The sequence below is a fragment of the Tachysurus fulvidraco genome, chromosome 21, assembly GCF_022655615.1.
Source record: "Tachysurus fulvidraco isolate hzauxx_2018 chromosome 21, HZAU_PFXX_2.0, whole genome shotgun sequence".
NCBI classification, from domain to species: Eukaryota; Metazoa; Chordata; class Actinopteri; order Siluriformes; family Bagridae; genus Tachysurus; species Tachysurus fulvidraco.
In genome coordinates this window covers 12,792,186-12,811,999 of record NC_062538.1, presented here as the reverse complement: position 1 = coordinate 12,811,999, position 19,814 = coordinate 12,792,186, and the positions used below count along the sequence as shown (strand labels likewise).

The 19,814-nt window shown below is 38.5% G+C and overlaps 1 protein-coding gene and 1 long non-coding RNA gene across 12 annotated transcripts in view; one reads left to right on the top strand and one right to left on the bottom strand.

Moving 5' to 3' along the window:
• The window catches only part of LOC113638632, a 30,313-nt gene extending 23,817 nt beyond the window's left edge, over window positions 1–6,496 (bottom strand). Inside the window, exons 1-2 of the long non-coding RNA XR_003439638.2 lie at window positions 6,202–6,496; window positions 5,169–5,337 (exon numbers count right to left, since the gene is read on the bottom strand). This is a non-coding gene — a long non-coding RNA (uncharacterized LOC113638632). The remainder of the gene's footprint in view (window positions 1–5,168; window positions 5,338–6,201) is intronic.
• alg13 (ALG13 UDP-N-acetylglucosaminyltransferase subunit) lies at window positions 5,356–19,551 on the top strand. Of its 11 annotated transcripts, none has more exons than XM_027139972.2 (24): window positions 5,356–5,612; window positions 5,803–5,871; window positions 5,977–6,027; window positions 6,503–6,549; window positions 6,812–6,884; window positions 7,271–7,352; window positions 7,631–7,796; window positions 8,226–8,295; window positions 8,378–8,486; window positions 11,230–11,294; window positions 12,036–12,136; window positions 12,210–12,325; window positions 12,496–12,736; window positions 13,016–13,129; window positions 14,804–14,951; window positions 15,044–15,185; window positions 15,275–15,310; window positions 15,421–15,473; window positions 17,009–17,080; window positions 17,250–17,430; window positions 18,309–18,404; window positions 18,503–18,543; window positions 18,660–18,867; window positions 19,099–19,551. In XM_027139972.2, exons 1-24 carry the CDS (start codon window positions 5,493–5,495, stop codon window positions 19,389–19,391), a joined length of 2,694 nt encoding a protein of 897 aa, XP_026995773.1. In that variant the 5' UTR covers window positions 5,356–5,492; the 3' UTR covers window positions 19,392–19,551. The 11 variants fall into 11 exon arrangements, with proteins under 11 accessions (XP_026995773.1, XP_026995772.1, XP_026995771.1 ...); XM_027139971.2 differs by having other exon boundaries at window positions 5,788–5,871; window positions 13,019–13,129; window positions 14,807–14,951; XM_027139970.2 differs by having other exon boundaries at window positions 5,788–5,871; window positions 14,807–14,951.
• The last annotated feature ends 263 nt before the right edge of the window (window positions 19,552–19,814 follow it).

Here is a 19,814-nt window from a genome sequence, read left to right as displayed (position 1 = left end):
TAACAGAAACTTTCCTTAATAAGCATCTGACTGAATTTGTCTGTGCCCCAAATTACACACAAATCATTTCACAGTTCGATGCGCTCACTTTCTTATTTGTAAAAAAAAGTTTCCATTGCATTTTATTGTACACTGCAAGACATTGCACCATTTTATGCCCCATATTGCATAAGAACTGTGACCTGCTTAATAACGTGGAACAACCTCTTTAAGTAGGTTTCCCCATTTAATTAAGATCACCTGGCAAACTAATTATTAAACTTGTCTGAGTGATACCAGTTATCTAAAAAGATAGGAGAAATAAAAAAAAAGTAAAAACATTTACTGACTCCATCCCAACTGTTCTTCTATGAAGCATGAGGCAGAATAATGTTGTGGGGGAGTTTTACTGGAATATACTGCTATATACTGCTGGAAACTGCTGCTGGAATAAACTCCTGGAAACTGTTATATTTCTGAAAATATGACACCAGGAGGAAAGAGGATTATCTATAAATACTGCAGCAAAACCTCAAGACAAACATCAGAAAATGTGAGAACTAATGCCAAGACAGGAAATAAACATTGCCACAGACAATACACTTTTTCCACATTTTGATTTACAATTCTATCATTTTTCAGATTCTCTTATCCAGAGTGACTTATATTTTTATACACCTGAGCAATTGAGGCTGATATCTCCATCCAGCTTGATGGACCTGGGATTCAACTCCCAACCTTCTGATCAGTAGTCTAGCACCTTAACCACCAAACTAACCCTTTCATTCATGACCAGCTTCTGAAGGTTGTTTTGCAACATAAAGCTGTAGCCTTTAATTGTTTGTCATGTATACATTACAGCACAAGTAAAATGATTCTTTGTGTACATCCCAGCTTAGGAAGTTGGGCTCAGTGTGGAGGGTTAGGCGTGATACAACACCTCTAGAACAGAGAGGGTTAAGTGCATTGCTCTGGGGCCCAACAGTGGCAGCTTGAGAGTGCTAAGCAAAACATATGCTAGATATATTGAAAGAAATTTGTGGATAGGAAGTGGTCAATTTCAGAACAGACAGATGGAGTAAATAGCTGTTTTTAAATGGTTTTAGATAAATGTGTAAGTTTTAGATAAAAGTGTAAAGGGTACAGTATAGACAGTTTTATGCTTGCCAGATTCAAGATAGGGAAGAGAATGTTGCTAAGCTGCAAGAGCAGGTCACTAAATTGGCCAGGATTGTGCTAATAGGAAATGTGCTGCTGTGTCCAGTCAAAAAACATCAGAGCAGATCTAACACACAAGTTTGGAAAAACAAATTTTGTCATCCTCTGGTGAGGAGTCAGATGATTATTGTATAGATATACAGTAGTAGCCAGCAGTGCACGACAATGGTGAATAAAGACTCAAAGATGGAAAAAGGTTGAAGAAGCCAATGTAACAATGAAATATTGGCTACTGAATCCTTAGTGAGTAGCAGCATGGTATGAGTTTAAACATACTGTAGAAATGGATGCAGGTCTGTTTCTGTCTCAGACATCACATTTAATTCAGCTTAACAACTTGCATTGTTTGGATGTTATTGGAATGTCTGCCCAGATATTCTTGCCTAATAAAGTGGAGATTTTTTTTTAATGATTATATAATGATTGACACTGGTGCAAACATTTTCAATAGAGATGGCCAGATATTACTAGGAGTAAGACAATTTCTAATGTGACGGGAAAAATCTTAAACTTCCAGAAAACAGCTGGTTTTGGTCCATATTTACACATTGTACAAGTGACAGTTTTAGCTACAGTATCTGTGCTTCAGCAGGGTTGTCACAACATCTACTATAAATTGTTCTCAAGTTCTTTGCAAATGTGCATCTACAGTAATGTGATGTGCTGATAAAATATTGTGAAATATCACACCACTATTTTGTAAGAGGGGAAATGGAAAGCTCCCATCCATGTTATGTTAGACATGGATTTAGCAGTGTTGTGTCAAGGACACAAGATTTATATATATGCGTCACAATGTAAAATAGTGGTAACACCAAAATTTTAAAAAGTGTTTAAACTTGAAATGAAGTCCCTTTCACTAATATGCAATTACCGCTCTATACACATCTCAAAGGACAGAACTCAAGTTAGGCAAGAAAAACAGTAGGAACACTTTTCAGTGGCAATTGTATGAATTTCTATGTGATGTAACATTCAATTGTTTGAAATGTTTGTGTTTATCACATGCGTGTGATTCCTGCCTCTGCTGTGTGGTTTTGTTACAAGGTGCAAAAAAGAGATGCATTGTAGACTGATTGGTATCGCGAACGTGTGTTATTGTGCCCTGCAATAGACTGGCATCCTGTTCAGGGTGTACCCTGCTCTGTTCCCAGGGCCGCCTGGTATAGGCCCTAGCTTCCCTGCAACCCAGCAGTGTTGAGAATGGATAGATGTTTAAGTTCCTTGCGAAAGAAGAGCCAGGCCTATCCTTATTGTGAGCTACATAGACAGATAATCCAGCCATACATAGACAGATAATCCAGGATACAGTACATAAGAATTACAAATAATTAAATTCAATTTTATTTGTATCAGCACTTTTAACAATGGACATTATCTCAAAGCAGCTTTACAGAACGAACATAATACAATTTTTTTTTTTTTAAAAATTCAAGATTAATATTAGACATATTTAAATGTGTTTGTATTTATCCCCAATGAGCAAGCCTGAGGTGACTGAGGTGACTGTGGCAAGGAAAAACTTGGATGGAAGAGGAAGAAACCCTGAGAGGAATCAGACTCCAAAGGGAACCCATCCACATTTGGGTGACACTGGGGGTGTGATAATCAATACACAATTGTCGGACTGTATATTTATAAAGATGATGTCCTCAAAGACCACAGGTAATTGGCATCTCCTCTAAGAATGTCTAACTATTTCATGAAGTGGGAATCCAACCGGATGCCTCAGGATCCTCAGGTCCGAAATCTTCATGACACAAAACACAACTGGGGCGACCCTAACCCTAACCAAATGGGTTTATTCTCAGGAGAGAGGAATTAGTGTAGCTGCTGTTCATAATATTAGCAGGCACTAGATAATAATGTGCATTTGATCAGATGTACAGCACAAGATTATGGAAAGTATCATGTGTATGCTTAGCTAAAGAGATATTTCTTTAATGTATATTCAAACAGGGAAAGTGTGTCTGAGCCCCAAACACTATGAGGAAGGCTATTGCAAAGTTTGGGAGCTATATACGAAAATGCTCTACCGCCATTAGTAGATTTTAATATTTTAGGAACTACCAGAAATCCCGAGTTTTGTGACCTCAGACAGAGTGAAGGATTGTAGCCTGTTAGAAAAAAGGTAGAAAAAAAGGAGCTAAACCATTTAGAGCCTTGTATACAAGTAGCAGCAGTTTGTAATCAAGTCTAAACTTAACAGGATGCTGTGTAGAGATGATAAATTTGGGGTTATATAATTATATTTTCTTGTCCTGGTAAGAACTCTGGCAAACTAAGGATGCACTGTAGGACAACCACATAGTAATGCATTACAATAATCCAGTCTGGAGTCACGAATGCATGAACTAACTTCTCAGCATCAGATATACTGTAGATAGGATGTTTCTTAGCTTGGTAATATTTCTAAGGTGGAAGAAGGCTGTTATTGTCATATGGGTAATATGATTTTCAAAAGAAAGTTGCTGTCTAATATAACACCCATGTCTTTCACTGTTAAGTTAGTATTTACAGGTCATCCCTCTACAATAAATGGAAGTTGAAGTGTGAGAGCTTCTGTGTACAGGTTTTTGGGCTGATAAGTAATATTTGTCTTATCAGAATTTAGCAATAGAAAATTACAGATCATCCAATCTTTTACATCTTTAATGCACTTGGTTAACCTAGACAATTCAGATAGTTCATCTGGTTTTGATAAGGTATATAACTGGGTAATGTCAGCATAACAATGGAAACTAATCCCATGCCTTCTAATGATGTTTCCCAAGGGAAGCATGTATATTAAGAAAAGCTTTAAAAACCTTGAGGAATCCCACTTCAAACTGTTACAAGCGAGATTGATTCTCCATTTAAATCTACAAAATGGTATCGATTAGACAGGTAGGATCTAAACCAACTTAAAGCCTGTCCATGAATGCCTGTACAATTTTGTAAGCGATCTAGGAGAATGTTACAATCTATAGTGACATGCAGTCGTGGTCCGAAACTCAGAAATTGTCATTTGTAACTTTATCAAGTGCAGTTTCTGTGCTATGATGTGACCTGACTGAAACTCTTCAAAGATATTGTTCTCCTGTAAGAAGGAGCACAGTTGAACAGACACAAACTTTTCTAATATTTTGGACATAAACGGAAGGTTTGGGTCTGTAACTTGTTAGTTTGTTAGTATCTAATCTAGGTATCTTAATGACGGGCTAAATAACTGCCACCTAGTATGCTAAAATAAAATAAAAAGGTGCAATTTACATAAACAATTTGATCTACTTTGAAAAGTACATTAATTTTGCAGACAAAGTTGTTTTAAAGCAATATTTGGTCAAACAAGAATTTCAGCAAGCCGTCATTTGGAATATATGTAGTTGAAATATGCAACTGTTGACACCCACAACACAATTATGGCCACACCGGTGTTAAAGACATGAATTCTCTTAAACTAATGTTATTTCCAGACAGAATGAAACAAAGCTGAGATAGCTAGTCAGTCACCTCCTTCGATTTCACATGGATTGGTTCTTTAATGCATGTTTTGTTTCCAGAGAAAGACTTAAATACAAAGTAAAGAAACAAACGAAAATCTTAAATAATCGATTAGACAAATAATCTCGACCACACAGGAAACACACAGAACCAGGGACACTGACTGGCCCTTAGAGCCTTTGCGGGGAATAACTCAAGAGCAACAATTTAAAACTTAAGAGCAACAATCAGCAGATAAGTTTTTATTACCTAAGCTTTTGATTGGAAAAAGTATGTGTGAAATAGATTATAATGGTGATTGTGTAGCTGAACATGAATGTTTGATTGAATAATTCACTGTTTAGCTAATTCATCTATTTTTTTTTTTGACTAAGTAGTTATTTATATAATAATAATAATAATAATAATAATAATAATAATAATAATAATAATAATAATAATAATAATAGAGGTTTATAAAGAATGGTCTGTATCTGATGCACACTTACCCCTTAGTGAAAATTCATTAAACTGGCCTTTAATCCTTTGGAGAGGATTTCGGTGGAGCAAATGCTTTGTGGAAGTGTGTTGTATCCACAAGACAAAAAAGGCGCTTTTGTGGTAGTTAATTTAAATAAGTCATATGCACACTGCAGCAGGCGATCAGCTGACACCGACCTGTGGAGACCAGACCTATAATTAGTGGTCATTGGCTGCACCTGTTATCCCACGGAACCCCCCCAAAAAATTCTTGCGACCTGTTTTCTGTCTACATGAAAAGTTATGAGGGTTTGCGTACCTTGCTTTCTCTCTAGAATATAATTTTCTTTACGATGCAGAAAGCGTTGAAGAAGTATTTCGTGAACATGGACGAGTACCTAGCCAGTCTCGGTTTGTACCGGAAAATGATGGCTCGGGACGCGTCGTGTTTATTCCGAGCTGTTTCTGAGCAGGTACTGTGTTTTTTGTTTGTTTGTTTGTTTGTGTGTGTACATTCTAGGATAACATTGGAAAATTGCCTTAGTTTGTTCCGTCTAAAAAAAATAAAAAAAAACCCCTCGTAATTGCAAAGTTGTTGATTTTGTGGCCTGTATATTATGTGACTGACTTTTTTGTTTACGTTGATAGCTTTATTTCTCTCAGAATTACCATCATAAAGTAAGAAAAGACTGCGTCAACTTCATGAGGGCTAATAAATGCACCTTCGAGCCTGTGAGTTTATTTAAAGTTTCTTGGTCCAGGTTTTCCGCGGCCTGTTATGAACAAATGGACTTGTTTTTATAAAGTCGTTACTTTTTGGTTGTTTGTTTGTCGCAGTTTGTTGAAGGGTCTTTTGAGAAGTATTTGGAGCGTTTGGACGACCCGAAGGTAAGTGCTTTTAAATCAATGTGCTGTTTTGTGTATTTTAATGAGCCATGTTCTGGTCATACGATCCCTGTAGTTTTAGATTGAGCAATAAAGAAAACTAACAGAACATGTTGATAAAGCAGTACAGGTTATTTGAACACTGCAATGACTCATTCCACGTTAAAGAAGACTTACGTTATCAGTTGCAGTCCTGAAGGTCCAGACTTGATCCAGAGTTTCTTCCTCCAAGACACCTGTTTGCACTCAGCAGGTTAATTACTGGACCAGAGCATGGCAGTGACTCGGCTATGTTGGGTTCCAGTAGGATGTATATAAATGACACTAAAATACTGAAGCGAGATTCTCACAGGATAAACCTCTCGCTTGTAACTTCATAATTGTAGCCTTCCACATTACCAGCTTTTATAAAGCACCATCCAGGTTCTAGTAAGGTCAAAAATGATTTCTGTTAAATGTCATTTAAATGTATTTTTAGGAGACTGTGGGGCAAGTGGAGATTAAGGCTTTGTCTCTGCTATACAGGTGGGATGCTTACTTTACTTTATAGTTGAATTGTTTCTATTTATGTTGTTAACGCTGATATGTAACAAAGTCCCCAATGTTTGCTCACCATATATTACAATAAGGAATACTTTTGTAAATGAAATTTCCTGTGTTAATTATAATTGCATGCTTTTACTGTGATCAGGGCATAGATGAAACTGTTGTGAATGGCCATGTTTAATCATGTGGCTAGATGTAATTTTGGGCTTAGATTGTGATGTAAATATGGTGTTTGGTGCAGGCGGCACTTCATTATTTACAGATACCCTGGGAAGTCACCAACTGAGATTGGAGAGGAGGATTATTTTTCTAAGGTGAGCTGTGACATGTCAGGGAGTGATTGGTGCATAAAATTGGTTTTCTTCATTGGCATAAACATTTGAGTTATAGCTTCTGTTACCAGAAAGTGGTGCTACAGTATAAAGATGGTTTTGGTTTTTTGTTGTAAAGACTTTTGCTGTTTAATTATAAATAAAAATTGGATATTACATCACCAAAAATATGAAGTATTTATTTATTTTAAAGAAAACATTTGACAAAAACCCAGTGTATATCAGTCATCTGATGTTATAATGCAATGTTATAACCTGAACACTTACCACTGTTCTTTCATACAGAGTTCATACACTTTTGGCCTTTGCAATATTGTTGTACTGGTTTTTGTATGATGTAGTTTTAAACAGTACTTTATGCCTTACAGATTTTGCTCTGTTGCTCAAATAATGGCCATTATGATATTGTGTACCCAAGGACGTACCCAGTGAATGCCGCAATATGCCAGTGTAAGTTTTGCATAAGCTTTCAAACTGAAGTCTGCAACCATTGTTGGTCTCTTGGATAGAATTATTAAAGGTGTTTTTAAATTGTATATGCGTTACAGATTTACCCACAATAAGAAAATATTTATTCTTAATAATAATAATAATTTATCCCTTAGGAATTAGGAAGTAGTTTTTATTTGTCTGTCTGCACAGTCTATCTCCCTAGGCATGGGTACTTTCATGAAAAGAAATTGTTTAGCATTGGTTGGATCTTTTAACTCTGTTCCTCATGTTTAAAGCCCTTCTATATGAGATGTTGTACACACATGTTCTGGGCATTGAAGAGGAAGATCTCCATATTGCACTGGATGTGTTCAGAGGGGGAGGAGGGAGGCGCTACCGAAACAGCCTCTCTGGGTGCAGTGAGGATGCTGGTTATGATCCCCTTGAGGACAGTGCTCCCAGGTCTCTCTGTGTTTTGTTTTGGTTCACATGGGGGACAGTGTGAATATACCATAACAGTAATGGGGGGGGGGGGGGGGGCAGCTTTCTAAATACCTTACCTGGATCCCTTTTTATTATTATTATTATTATTATTATTATTATTATTTATTATTAACAACCTGGTTCCCCACAGTGTTTTGTGAGCACAGGAATTAAGGCAAAATCAAACACTTATTTTATGTGGAGCTTGAGTTTTATTTACTGCAAAACTGTGTCTCAAATATAAATACAGATATTATAAATAGTAATTACATTTTTAGAGAAGGGTCCAGTGCTTGTAGTTTTGCATATTTAATAGTTTTCCACACAAGCCATTGCAAAATTATAGATTTTTTTTTCTTCTGCAAACTTTATGAAGTGTGTGTGTGTGTGTGTGTGAAATTTTCATAGAGAGGAATGGGAGCTAGGTGGTCACAACAGGTCTGAGGAAAAAGCGAAAGTTGGAACTGAAGACCAAAAGGTGATTTTTAATATGAAGTTTTTTCCACTCAAACAAAACCATGTTCATTAGTTATTTAACTGGTAACTTTTTTGGACTTTAGCCTACAGATGGCTCTGTAAGGCTTGCTCTTCCATACAAGGTACTGAAGGCCTTAGAGACAGAGTTGTACCGCAATGTGGAGTTTGATGTGTGGCATGACAGCCGCAAAGGTGAGTGTGTTCCTGTTTAGTAGACAATCACATTTAATTTGTGGATCTGTATTCCTGGTTTGTTGTAAAGGTATGTGTAAATTATAATTATTACTCTCTCGCACCCTCCCTCTCGTGTGTATAAATGTGCTTACATATGTGTGAGATCATCCATAATATTGGTCTTTTTCCTATAAATTGTGAGGCGTGTGATGTGCTGGACAAATGACCCAATGCTTGATTTAATTTGACATCTGAAGAATTTGGAGGCCATATCAACACCTTGAACTCTTTGCAAAAATATTCAAAAATGGCAGGAGGATTGTGTGACAGGGTGCATTATCCTGCTGAATATGGCTACTACCTTTAGGGAATTTTGTTGCCATGAAGTGATGTACTTCACTTCATGGCAACAAATTCAATGGTGTACTTCATGCAAACTGTTTAGGTAGGTGGTACATGTAAAAGTAACTTCCACATAAATGTTGGGACCCAAGGTTTCATTTTGCAGAGCATTACATTGACTCTACTAGCTTTCTTTTTTCCCCATGATGCATCCAGGTGCCATCTCTTCCCCAATTTAAACAATCTGCATGCACCTGGTTATCCACATATGAGCAAAAGCCTGATTCAACAAATCAGGCCACCTTCTTCCATTGCTCCATAGTCCAGTTATGATGCTAAGGTGCCAGCTGTAGGCACAGAATGGGGACCCAGGGTACCCCTGGACAGGGTCACAATGGACGACACTCTGGTTTGCAGCAGTGCAGCCCCATACTCAGGAAGCTGTGATGCAATGTGTGTTACAATAGCTATTCTGTGGAAGACTCATTAGCCTTCACTTGACTAGCCATGGTTGCTATATGACCCTATAACAAGTTTGTTCACCTAGGACCACTTTTGGTATGTATTAACCACTGCATACCAAGAGCAACATACAAGACCTGTTGTTTTTGAAATAATTTGACTCAGTTGTCTTGCCATCACAATTTGCATATGCCTAATTTTGCTATTGTAACAAGATAATCGATGTTATTTGTTTTACCTGTCTCGTAGTCTGGTGTGCATTATTTGTTTTATTTATTTATCTAGTACACAGATAATTGAAACTGTGGCCTTGCATGTTTCTCACTTGTCATCTGTTTAAAATAACGTATGCAGTTTCTATGGTTGAAAAGAATGTGTTCTCTTTTAATAATAGTTTAAGTCTTTGGTACTGGTTTTGGCTCACATTTTAACAAAAACCCACCAATCTCAAAAAATTTGAATGTGGCGACCTTCCAATCATCTAATCAACTCAAAACACCTGCAAAGGTTTCCAGAGCCAACAAAATGGTCTCTTAATTTGGTTTACTAGGGTAGGCTACACAATCTTGGGGAAGACTGTTGATCTGAGAGTTGTCCAGAAAACAATCATTGACACCCTTCACAAGGAGGGTAAGCAACAAACATTCACGGCCAAAGAAGCTGGCTGTTTTGAGTGCTGTATCCAAGCATGTTAACAGAAAGTAGAGTAGAAGGAAAAAGTGTGGAAGAAAAAGATGCACAACCAACCGAGAGAACCGCAGATTTGAGAGGCTTGTCAAGCAAAATCAATTCAAGAATTTGGGTTAACTTCACAAGGAATGGACTGATACTGGGTTCAAGGCATCAAGAGCCACCCCACACAGATGTGTCAAGGAATTTGGCTACAGTTGTCGTATTCCTCTTGTTAAGCCACTCCTAAACCACAGACGTCAGAGGCATCTTAGCTGGGCTAAGGAGAAGAAGAACTGAACTGTTGCCCAAGGTCCTCTTTTTCATATGGGAGCAGGTTTTGTATTTCATTTGGAAACCAAGGTCCTAGAGTCTGTAGGAAGGATGGAGAAGCTCATAGCCCAAGTTGCTTAAAGTCCAGTGTTAAGTTTCCACAGTCTGTGATGATTTAGGGTGCAATGTCATCTGTGGGTGTTTGGTCCAATGTATTTTTTGAAAACCAAAGTCACTGCACCAGTTCCAGAAGGATTTGGCACCAGCCCACACTGCCAAAAGCACCAAAAGTTGGTTAAATGACCATGGTGTTGGTGTGCTTGACTGACCAGCAAACTCCCCAGACCTTATTGTCAAGAGGAAAATAAGAAACAAGAGACCAAAAAATGTAGATGAGCTGAAGGCCACTGTTAAAGAAACCCTGTTAAAGAAATTCCACCTCCGCAGTGCCACAGACTGATCACTCCCATGCCATGCCAAATTGAGGCAGTAATTAAAGCAAAAGGAGCCCCAACCAAGTATTGAGTACATATACAGTAAATAAACATATTTTCAGACGGTCAACAATTCACTTATTTTATTGGTCTTATGAAAGTATTCTAATTTTGAGTGAGAATTGTTGGGTTTTTGTTAAATGTGAGCCAAAATCATCACAATTAAAAGAACCAAAGACTTAAACTACTTCAGTCTGTGTGTACTGAATTTATATAATACCAGTGTTTCACTATTTGAGTTGAATTAATGAGAAACTTTTTCACGACATTCTAATTTATTGGGGTGTGTGTGTGTGTGTGTGTACAGTGTTATCTCAAATTAAAGTTGCTTTTATGCAATAGGGCATTTTTCTTTCCTTGTGATGGGAGTTGCAGCCTATTGACTACATTTGTATCCGGCTACTGCAGATAAGAAACTGAAAGCTCAGTCTCTCTCTCTCCTGTCATTGTGTGGATGTATGTGTATGATTTTAAAATGTTGCCTTTATTATTAAATGTATGATTGTAATTTGGTGTTGCAGAACTCCAGAAGACTGATTATATGGTGTTTGCTGGTCGACAGTATTTCTTAGGGGACAAGTGTCAGGTATGACTGACTGACTGTATTATTATTAGAATTTTAGTTTTTGCTGATTTTTCAGGGTGTTTTAAAGGTATACAGCATGTGGACACTTGGCCATTACACCCTTATGTAGACCTTCCCCAAACTGTTGTTACAAACCTGGAAGCACACAATTATCTAGAATCTATTTGTATGCTGTTGCAGAGATACATACAGTGCCCTGACCTGAAACACCACTGGACAATTGAAATGCCAACTGAGTGTCATGCCTTCTTGCTTGACATCTTCCGTCTTAGAACTCTTAAATGCTAGTGTGACTCTGATTGGGGAAAATCCCCCTACTGAAGTCTTGTAAAAAGCTTCCCCGGAAGAATGGAGATTAACCCCAAAGGAAGAGTTAAATAAGACCTGCAATGGTATATGGGTGAAAGTGACCTGACGTACAGCTAAGTATGGTGACCCATACTCGAAATTTGTTCTCTGCATTTAACCCCTCCAAAGTGCTCACACAGCAGTGAACAAGCACCCAGAGCAGTGGGTAGCCATTTATGCTGCGGCGCCCGTGGAACAGTTGGGGGGGTTCGGTGCCTCTCTCAATGGAACCTCAGTCGTGGTATTGCCGGCCCGAGACTCGAACCCACAACCTTAGGGTTAGGAGATAAACACTCTAACCATTAGGCCATGACTTCCCCAATGGTCAGTGTGATGGTCAGGTCTTCAAAAACTTTGTGCCATATAATTTGCTTTCTTTGTTTTGTTGTTCAGGTACGTTTGGATCCAAAAGGCAAGTACTACAATGCTTTCATCCAAGAAGTAGGGACTCATTCCAGTGCTGTGACAGTGTTTATTGAAGAGCTGGGGGAAAAGTGAGTTCTGCATAATGTGTTTATTGGGTCTATGTAAAATAAAATATGTAAATTCGTGTTATCTTTGTCTTAGACACTTGGTGTCCTTGACTAATCTGAAACCAGTGAATCCTGTCCCAGCATGGAACATTACACCAAGTAGAAAGAGCAATTCTTATAGCAATGCTGAACAATTTCCAGGAGAACTAGGTGACGTTTTTAATCAATTAATTTATTTATTTATTTTAAAACCACCTAAAACAGACTGTTAAAGGAGGTTTTTCCTAGAAGATAACTTGACTTCAGTAGTAAAATTAGTATATTATATAATGATGCTTCCACTAATGTTTTTTTTATTATTATATGTCTGTCTGGCCCAGACCCAGATTCGTGTGTGAGACGCAGATTTCTCAAGAAGTCTCGGGGTAAAGAAATGTTGATGACCATGTCATATGGCCGCCCTCAGGCTGGCCTTCCCCCACGTCTACAGCCTTGTCCAGGGAACCTGGGGCCTTTGCGCAGTCCTGGAGTACACAGCCCTGCTCCGCCCCAAGCAAGTGTGGCCTATGAGCACTATCGACCACACTCCCCAAGACCACCACGTGGATACAGTCCATCCAGGTAATGCTTTTATGAAAATTAACTGGTAACAGGGGTATTGTTTTCTTGTATTTAAAATTCTCTGCAAATATTTTAGATGATTTAAAATAAAATCTAACTGTAGTTTAACCTAAACTAAAATGGGTGCTGGGGGTCTGGTCCATTGATAGAAAACTTGGTTAACTTTAAGGTGCTTTAACACTACCTCACTAAAAGCTGAATCTGTCATTCCATTTCTGTATGCTAATGCCTTTTGTTTTGTTTCCTACCCTCTCTATGCTTTTTATCTGTTCTGCTCAGAAGCTCGGCACGTTTCCTGAATAGACACCATTTTATTGGACCTGAGGTGGCCTACTATGCCAGCCCTAGTAAACGCTGTTACCAGAGTTTTGACAATTATTCATTCAAGTCACGGTAAGGGAAAATGTACTCCAAAGTATACTCCAATTGTAGTTTATTGCTCAAAACCATGCAAAAAGTAGCTGTTTTTCACCCCCTGAATAAAATTGGCAGGTAAGCTAAATGACAAGCCTCTCATATAATTGACATTGAAAACCTCTTGTCATCTTTAATTTTCTGCCTCCTTTTGTATTTTCTACATACACCTTACATTCATTACTTTACATTCAGTATTTTGTGAATGTTCTACTTGTAATGGCATACCACATTTTCATCTGTCTCATCTTTGTGGCTCCTGATTTGTGCCATCTCATTCACTAGACCACAAATCAAGAAATTTTTCTCTGTGAATTCCCCATACAAAAAAACAAGGTTTAATGCACACATTCACAAATTTGCATGTCACTTCTCTATTTTATCTTTCTGCAGTTTTACTCATTCACCTGAGGAATGTGTGGTGAGCAATTTGTCAAAGTTCCATGAAAATTTTGCCTAACGAAAAATCTTACCTCAATTTGTTGTCCCAGGATTCACAGGCTAGTGATTTGCTAGGCTGTGAATTGTAATACACAGAAACTGAAACTGATCTTAACACTAGTTTCTCCACCAGCATGCTGAATTTGCATTTTTTTTTTTTTTGCAACAAAAGATGGTTATTACCATCAAAAACAATCAAACGAGGTCATACCCTACATGAGAAATTATACAAGCTTTATTTATTCTACAAGTTAACTAATTGTAAAAACGCGCACTACCTGCACTGTTCTTTATTCGTCCTTATCCATGAAAACAATAGCTACTCTATCTTCCTCCACATTTTTGCCCACTTATGTTTGCACACAGCCACTTTTAGCCACTCTGGATGACCCTTCCCCTGATCTTGCATTGGGTGCCAAGCTCCTTTTACCACCTGAAATTTGCACTGATTCAGTTCCCTCCCTCTCTGTGAAGGTAAATGGGGTTTATTTGAAAAAACTCCTATGGTAAAAATGTTGTGGACACCCGACATCACACATGCTTTTTGAACATCCCATTTTATATTTACAGGAGTTCTGTCCTCTTTGCTGTCATAACTTCCAGTCTTCTGGGAAGGCTTTCCACTAAATTTTGAAGTGCAGCTGTGGGGATTTGCTTTAAGAGCTTTAGTGATGTTCAGTGAGGCCTGGGGTGCGATTGGTGTTCCAATTCATCCCAGAGGTGTTTAGTGGGATTGAGAGCAAGGATTTGTGCAGGACATTTGCTCTTCCATATAATTCTTGGTAAAACCATGTCTTTTGTTGATTTGATCATGCTGAGACAGGTTTGGGCTTGCTAAAGGACCCTTAGTTCTGATGAATGGAAAATGTCAAATGTACGGAAAGTGAATTTAAAAAAGACAATGAACAACATGCTTCTGAATGTGCGTATAATTGTCAATTATCCACAAATGTTTGACTACATAGTATATTAAATAGATCTAACTAAATGTAAAATCAAATGTATTACAAATAACTCTAGTAAATGAAGTGATTAAAAGCTTGAGGTGCATGCCTTAGGACAGGGGTACTCCAGGACTGGGGCTGGGAATCTGTGAACTAAAGATATAGGATTCATGGCTAATCATCATTAATATTAAAAATACATACATCGTTATGGTAAAATATTTTACTGTTGTAAGGCATCCTATGACTGTTTGTGTGTCATATTCAGCAGAAGCAGGCGTCAGATGCAATCTGTAAACAAGGAGTGTCAGTTTAGCTTTGTGCCTGAGTCAGGAGAGGAAGCCCAGGACTTGGAGGAGAGCATCACATTCTATGAGATGGAGGAGGCTGATGAGAATTCTTTCACTCCTATTGCTGTTGGTGTCACTCTAGCCTGAATAACAATAGATTTCAGAAGAATTTGCATTACTTTTAATTCTGAATCTTTTTAAATATCTGCTTGTTGCAGGGACAAGCTGTGAATGGCACCATGGTTCCTGGCCCTTCTACTTACTGGGTGCCAAGAGGCCCAAGCCCTGTTCCACCAGGCAAACCGCCCATAACCTCATCTGAGGAGGATCCTGATGACAGAAGCACCACTGCAGGGCATGGTGGCCTGCTTTTATGTTTCACACATTTTGTATATCTAGATGATTACACTTTAAATATGTAAACATTTACACATTGTCCTTTTTCACAGGAGAATACTCGGAGGAGTATATCTTTGCTGCTGCTGGTTGGTGTATATACTGTACAAAATCTGTGACATGTTTAACAGATCGCTAATTCTAATAGCTTTTATATGCCATGTTCATTTGATTGTTGTGCCTACCTCTTTTCTTGCAGATGCAGGATTTCAGCGTCCAACTGTTTACACTGCTGAGTCTAGTGCCAACCTGGTATTGTCTGACAACTTTAAGGACTTAGTTTTTATTTATACATAGCCATGGCCAAAAGTTGTGAGATACACATTACATTTCACAAAGTCTGTTGCCTCAGGTTTTATGATGACAATTTTATGAAGGGTTCTCTGAAGTTCCTCTTTGCAGTGAAAATAAATTTAATCAAACAAAAAAAAATATTCCATTGCAGCCCTGCCACAAAAGGATCAGCTGACATCACATTAGTGATTTCTCTTGACACAGGAGAGTGTAATCTCCAGCTTTGTCCTCTTTGTCACGGTCATGCTGATTAAACTAGAACAACAGATTTGATGCTTTAAAAGGAGGTTGATGCTTGAAATCATTGTTCTTTTACTGTTAACGATGGTTACCTGCAAGAAAATGTGCAGTCATCGTTGCTTTGTACAAAAAGGGATTTACGGGCAAGGATATTGCTGCTAAAAAGATTGCACCTAAAACAATCGCTTATCGCATCATCAAGAAGACTTCAAGGAGCGAGGTTCAATTGTTGTGAACAAGGCTTCAGGTAAAGTTCAGCCATCACCAGGACCGCCTCCTAAAGTGGATTGAGCTGTGGAACTGGGGCACCACCAGTGCACAGGAATGGCAGAAAGTAGGTGTATGTGCATCTGCACACACTGAGGTTAAAACTTTTTCAGAATAGCAGTCAGTCCCTGATGTTTTTCCTGAAGAGAAGTGGATTCTTTGTTGCCCTTCTTGACACCAGGACATTCTTCAAAAGTTACAGGGTTTATTTTCTCTAATGAATACCCTTTCTGATTGTTTGGGTCATCCAGAAAAAACATGTCTGGAGAAAAAAAAAAAGGTGAAGGCTTCTGTCAGTCCTGTGTCATGCCAACAGTAAAGCATCCTGATACCATACATGTGTGGGGTTACTTCTTAGCCAAGGAAGTGGAATCACTCTTAATTTTGCCCAAGAACACAGCCATGAATAAAGAACGGTACAAGAGCAGTCACTTCTCCCAACTGTCCAAGAACAGTTTAGTGATGAACAATGCTTTTTTCCCAGCATGATTGAGCACTTGATATAAGGCAAAAGTGATAACTTGGTGGCTCGGGGAACAAAACACCAAAATCTTGGGTCCATGGCCAGGAAACTCCCCAGACCTTAATCCCATTGAGAACTTGTGGTCATGCCTCGGGAAGAAGGTGGACAAACAAAAACCCACAAATTCTGACTAACTTCAAGCATTGATTATGCAAGAATAGGCAGCCACCATTCAGGATGTCACCCAGAAGTTTATTGAACACGTGCCAAAAATAATGGTCAACACTGCAAATATTCATTCCATTCATTTTCTACGTCATCGGGCATCAAGGCAGGATAAAAAAATTTTAAATCACTGAAGACTTTTGTGAATTTTTTTTCTCATTCTCAAAACTTTTGGCCATGGCTGTGTTTTTTTTTTTTTCTCCTTCAAATTTGTGTGTGCATATACACACACGCACGCATACATGTGTGCACAAGATACATATATTAAAAATTTAAGTATTGAAATGTGTAAATACAGACCATTCAAGAGGGTGGATCACGTGCTGGATCACCACAAGAGGGCGTTGCGACCTATAGCTACTCTCAACAGGTGTGTGCGCTGTGTTTTACATTTTAATACTGACTGTACTGGACCATTCAAAAGCTGTTTATTTGGATTTTTTGTCTGCCATTTGCTTACCTTTTGCTTTTGTCTTGTTGCATTGTCTTGTTATTGGTATTTTGGTGCAATGTCCATTTATCAATTGGTGATTATATAGGTAGTGGTGAAATCGGCAGTCATTTCTTCCTCTCAGCCCATCAACTCTGCCCCAGCTGCTATTTTTACCTCCAACTCCTCTCCGTCCTCAACTGTGAGCTCTCAGAGCTCTCCAAATCACCTGCAGGCTTCGAACATCACCCCAGGACAACCACCACCTTTACACATGCTGGGCAGGCCAGGTTTGTCCACCACATCGTTCATTCTGATTCAACACAAGTGAGCCGTTATAAAGTAGTATTTCAATTGACCAGTATGTTTTCATTTTGAGTACTTAATAGCGTTCAAATATCTCCCTCCCAGGTGCTAAGACTACATTTGAATCCGCTTTTGAAGCTGTGGCTTTAGATTGAACACTAAATGAGTGGCTGTGTTCTAGCTTTTGAGTTTGTGGCAGATTTACTTGCTTTCCTTTTAAGTCTATGATTTAATGTATGTGATTAATGATTAATATATGAAGGTCTCTACTCCTTAAAATAAACCAGAGGGTTTTTTTTTTGGTGTGTATTGCTCAGAATAAGTCTTACTCAGTGACATCTTTTAAGAATGCTTTTGATAGGGTAACAAGTTTTAGATTTGTTTCCCCTAAGTTTATAAACAATAGTCGATGCTTACCCTACCTTAGATACCATATTAGATGCTTACCTTTTAGTGTGAAATTTTTTACATTTGTTTTAAAATCTCTTAATTATTCAAATTTGTGTGCCTGGTTTTTGTTCATATACCCATGTATTAGTTTATATGCTTTATTAGGGATGTGGTAGCTCAGTGGCTAAGGTGTTGGGTTACTGATCGGAAGGTCATGGGTTCGAACCCCTGGTCCACCAAGCTGCCACTGCTGGGCCCCTGAGCAAGGCCCTTAACCCTCAGTTGCTCAGTTGTAAGTCACTCTGGATAAGGGTGTCTGCTAAATGCCGTAAATGTAAATGTAAATATGCTTTTATTTCTTCTATTATTTATAGCCTTGCTTCTACAATGATTATAGCACATAATGGTAACTTTTTAAAAATGAAACCCCTTTGCTTGCTGTTTCCATTAATATCAATGCTGTTTCCTCCAGCATGTCCCTGGTTTGTGAATGAAATGGGAGAACCTGTCACTGTGGCCCCACCCCCACCTTACTCTTATGACCCCAATGGCAATGACCTACCTAGAGGTCAGAACAGTGAAGCTGCAAACAATAATTTTTTTCCCCAGCAACATCTGTATATTAATGTGAAATTACGCATTATTGTGTTTTTGTTTTTTAAACAGATTGCAAGGTGCTCCAGTACTTTTTCAACTTGGGTGTGCAGGTAGCATTGGCATAAGGCTTGTTAAACATTTTCTGGCATGACCAGCTATCCATGATGCATCAACAAATTCTTTGTAAAATGCTGATATGCAGTTAAACATTTCTGTTCCCACACAGGCTTATCAGCAGACCTATTGGCACTCCATGGTGCAATTTCATCAGGTGTACCCACAGCCACCTGGGGAGCCTCAGTTTCACCCTTACCCAGGTCCAGGAGCCTCTGCAAACCCTGACCACACAGTGCCCCACCCATACCCAGATTCTGCCCGTTCATGCCCACCCCCTCAGGGTGAGACACCCAGCAATGGTCAGCACCTCATTGCTAGTACGACCTCTAAAAACTTCCATACACTCAGCTGGCACATAAGCTAAGAACTCCTCACACATTCTGCTCTACCTGTAGAAAGACTGTTCATAAGAGTTTAATAGTCTTTTTAATCCAAATCATTTGAAGAATCTCTTAATACCACTTCTCAACAAATAAAGTAATTTGACGTATGAAAATTTAATTCATTGTGCAGTATCTTTCTTCATATAGTTCCACCTCTATTTTCAGGTGCCACTATGACTGTGGAGTCCCCCACTGTGGTAGCACCAGGCACTACATATTTACCACTGGTTCAAGAGCAGTGCCAGCCATCCCTGCATCCATCCTATGAGCCATATATGCCTGTGCTTTCCACCACCTACCACTACCTTGCACCCTGGACTTCTGGGACCATTCCGAATCCACGCTTTCACCACAACCCATATTGTCCCTCTACCCACACTCATGTGAACTACATCACTACCCCTACCCCCACTGCACACTTTGTAACCCCTGCACAGTTTGTGCCACCTAGTATGTAACTTCTCACTAGTCCTGTTCTGAATCACTGATTCACCTAAACACTTTTTTTTCCCCTAATTAATCATTTTAAGCTGTTCACCTGTGTTTTGCACTTGTTTGGGTTATGTCATAATGTTGAATATTGGTTTTTCTTTTATTAAAGAGTTAAGTTTCCCAGTAGGTTGCATACCATTTGCATTTTTTTAAACAATTTAAGGATCACTGGGCAAATTATTTAAAAAAAAACAACAACCCACAAATAGTTTTGACAAATTGGAATGAATAAAGTCTAGAAAGTAAGTCAGCCCTCCAGATTACAGCCTGAGGAAATGTAAAATCCAGACTTTCAAAGCACATTGCTATAGTGTTGATCGACTGTCCAAGGCACTCTACTCCTCAATGAAAAATGGGTTTTATGTAAACAATTGTAAATGATTGAGATT

Bases quoted from the DNA above. Each gene is read 5' to 3' on its own strand.
- alg13 (XM_027139968.2), top strand. From the start codon at position 5,493: ATGCAGAAAGCGTTGAAGAAGTATTTCGTGAACATGGACGAGTACCTA. The intron at 17,431-18,308 runs GTTTGTCCACCA...TGTTTCCTCCAG, and splicing joins ACACATGCTGGGCAGGCCAG to CATGTCCCTGGTTTGTGAAT. The intron at 18,544-18,659 runs GTAGCATTGGCA...GTTCCCACACAG, and splicing joins TTTTCAACTTGGGTGTGCAG to GCTTATCAGCAGACCTATTG.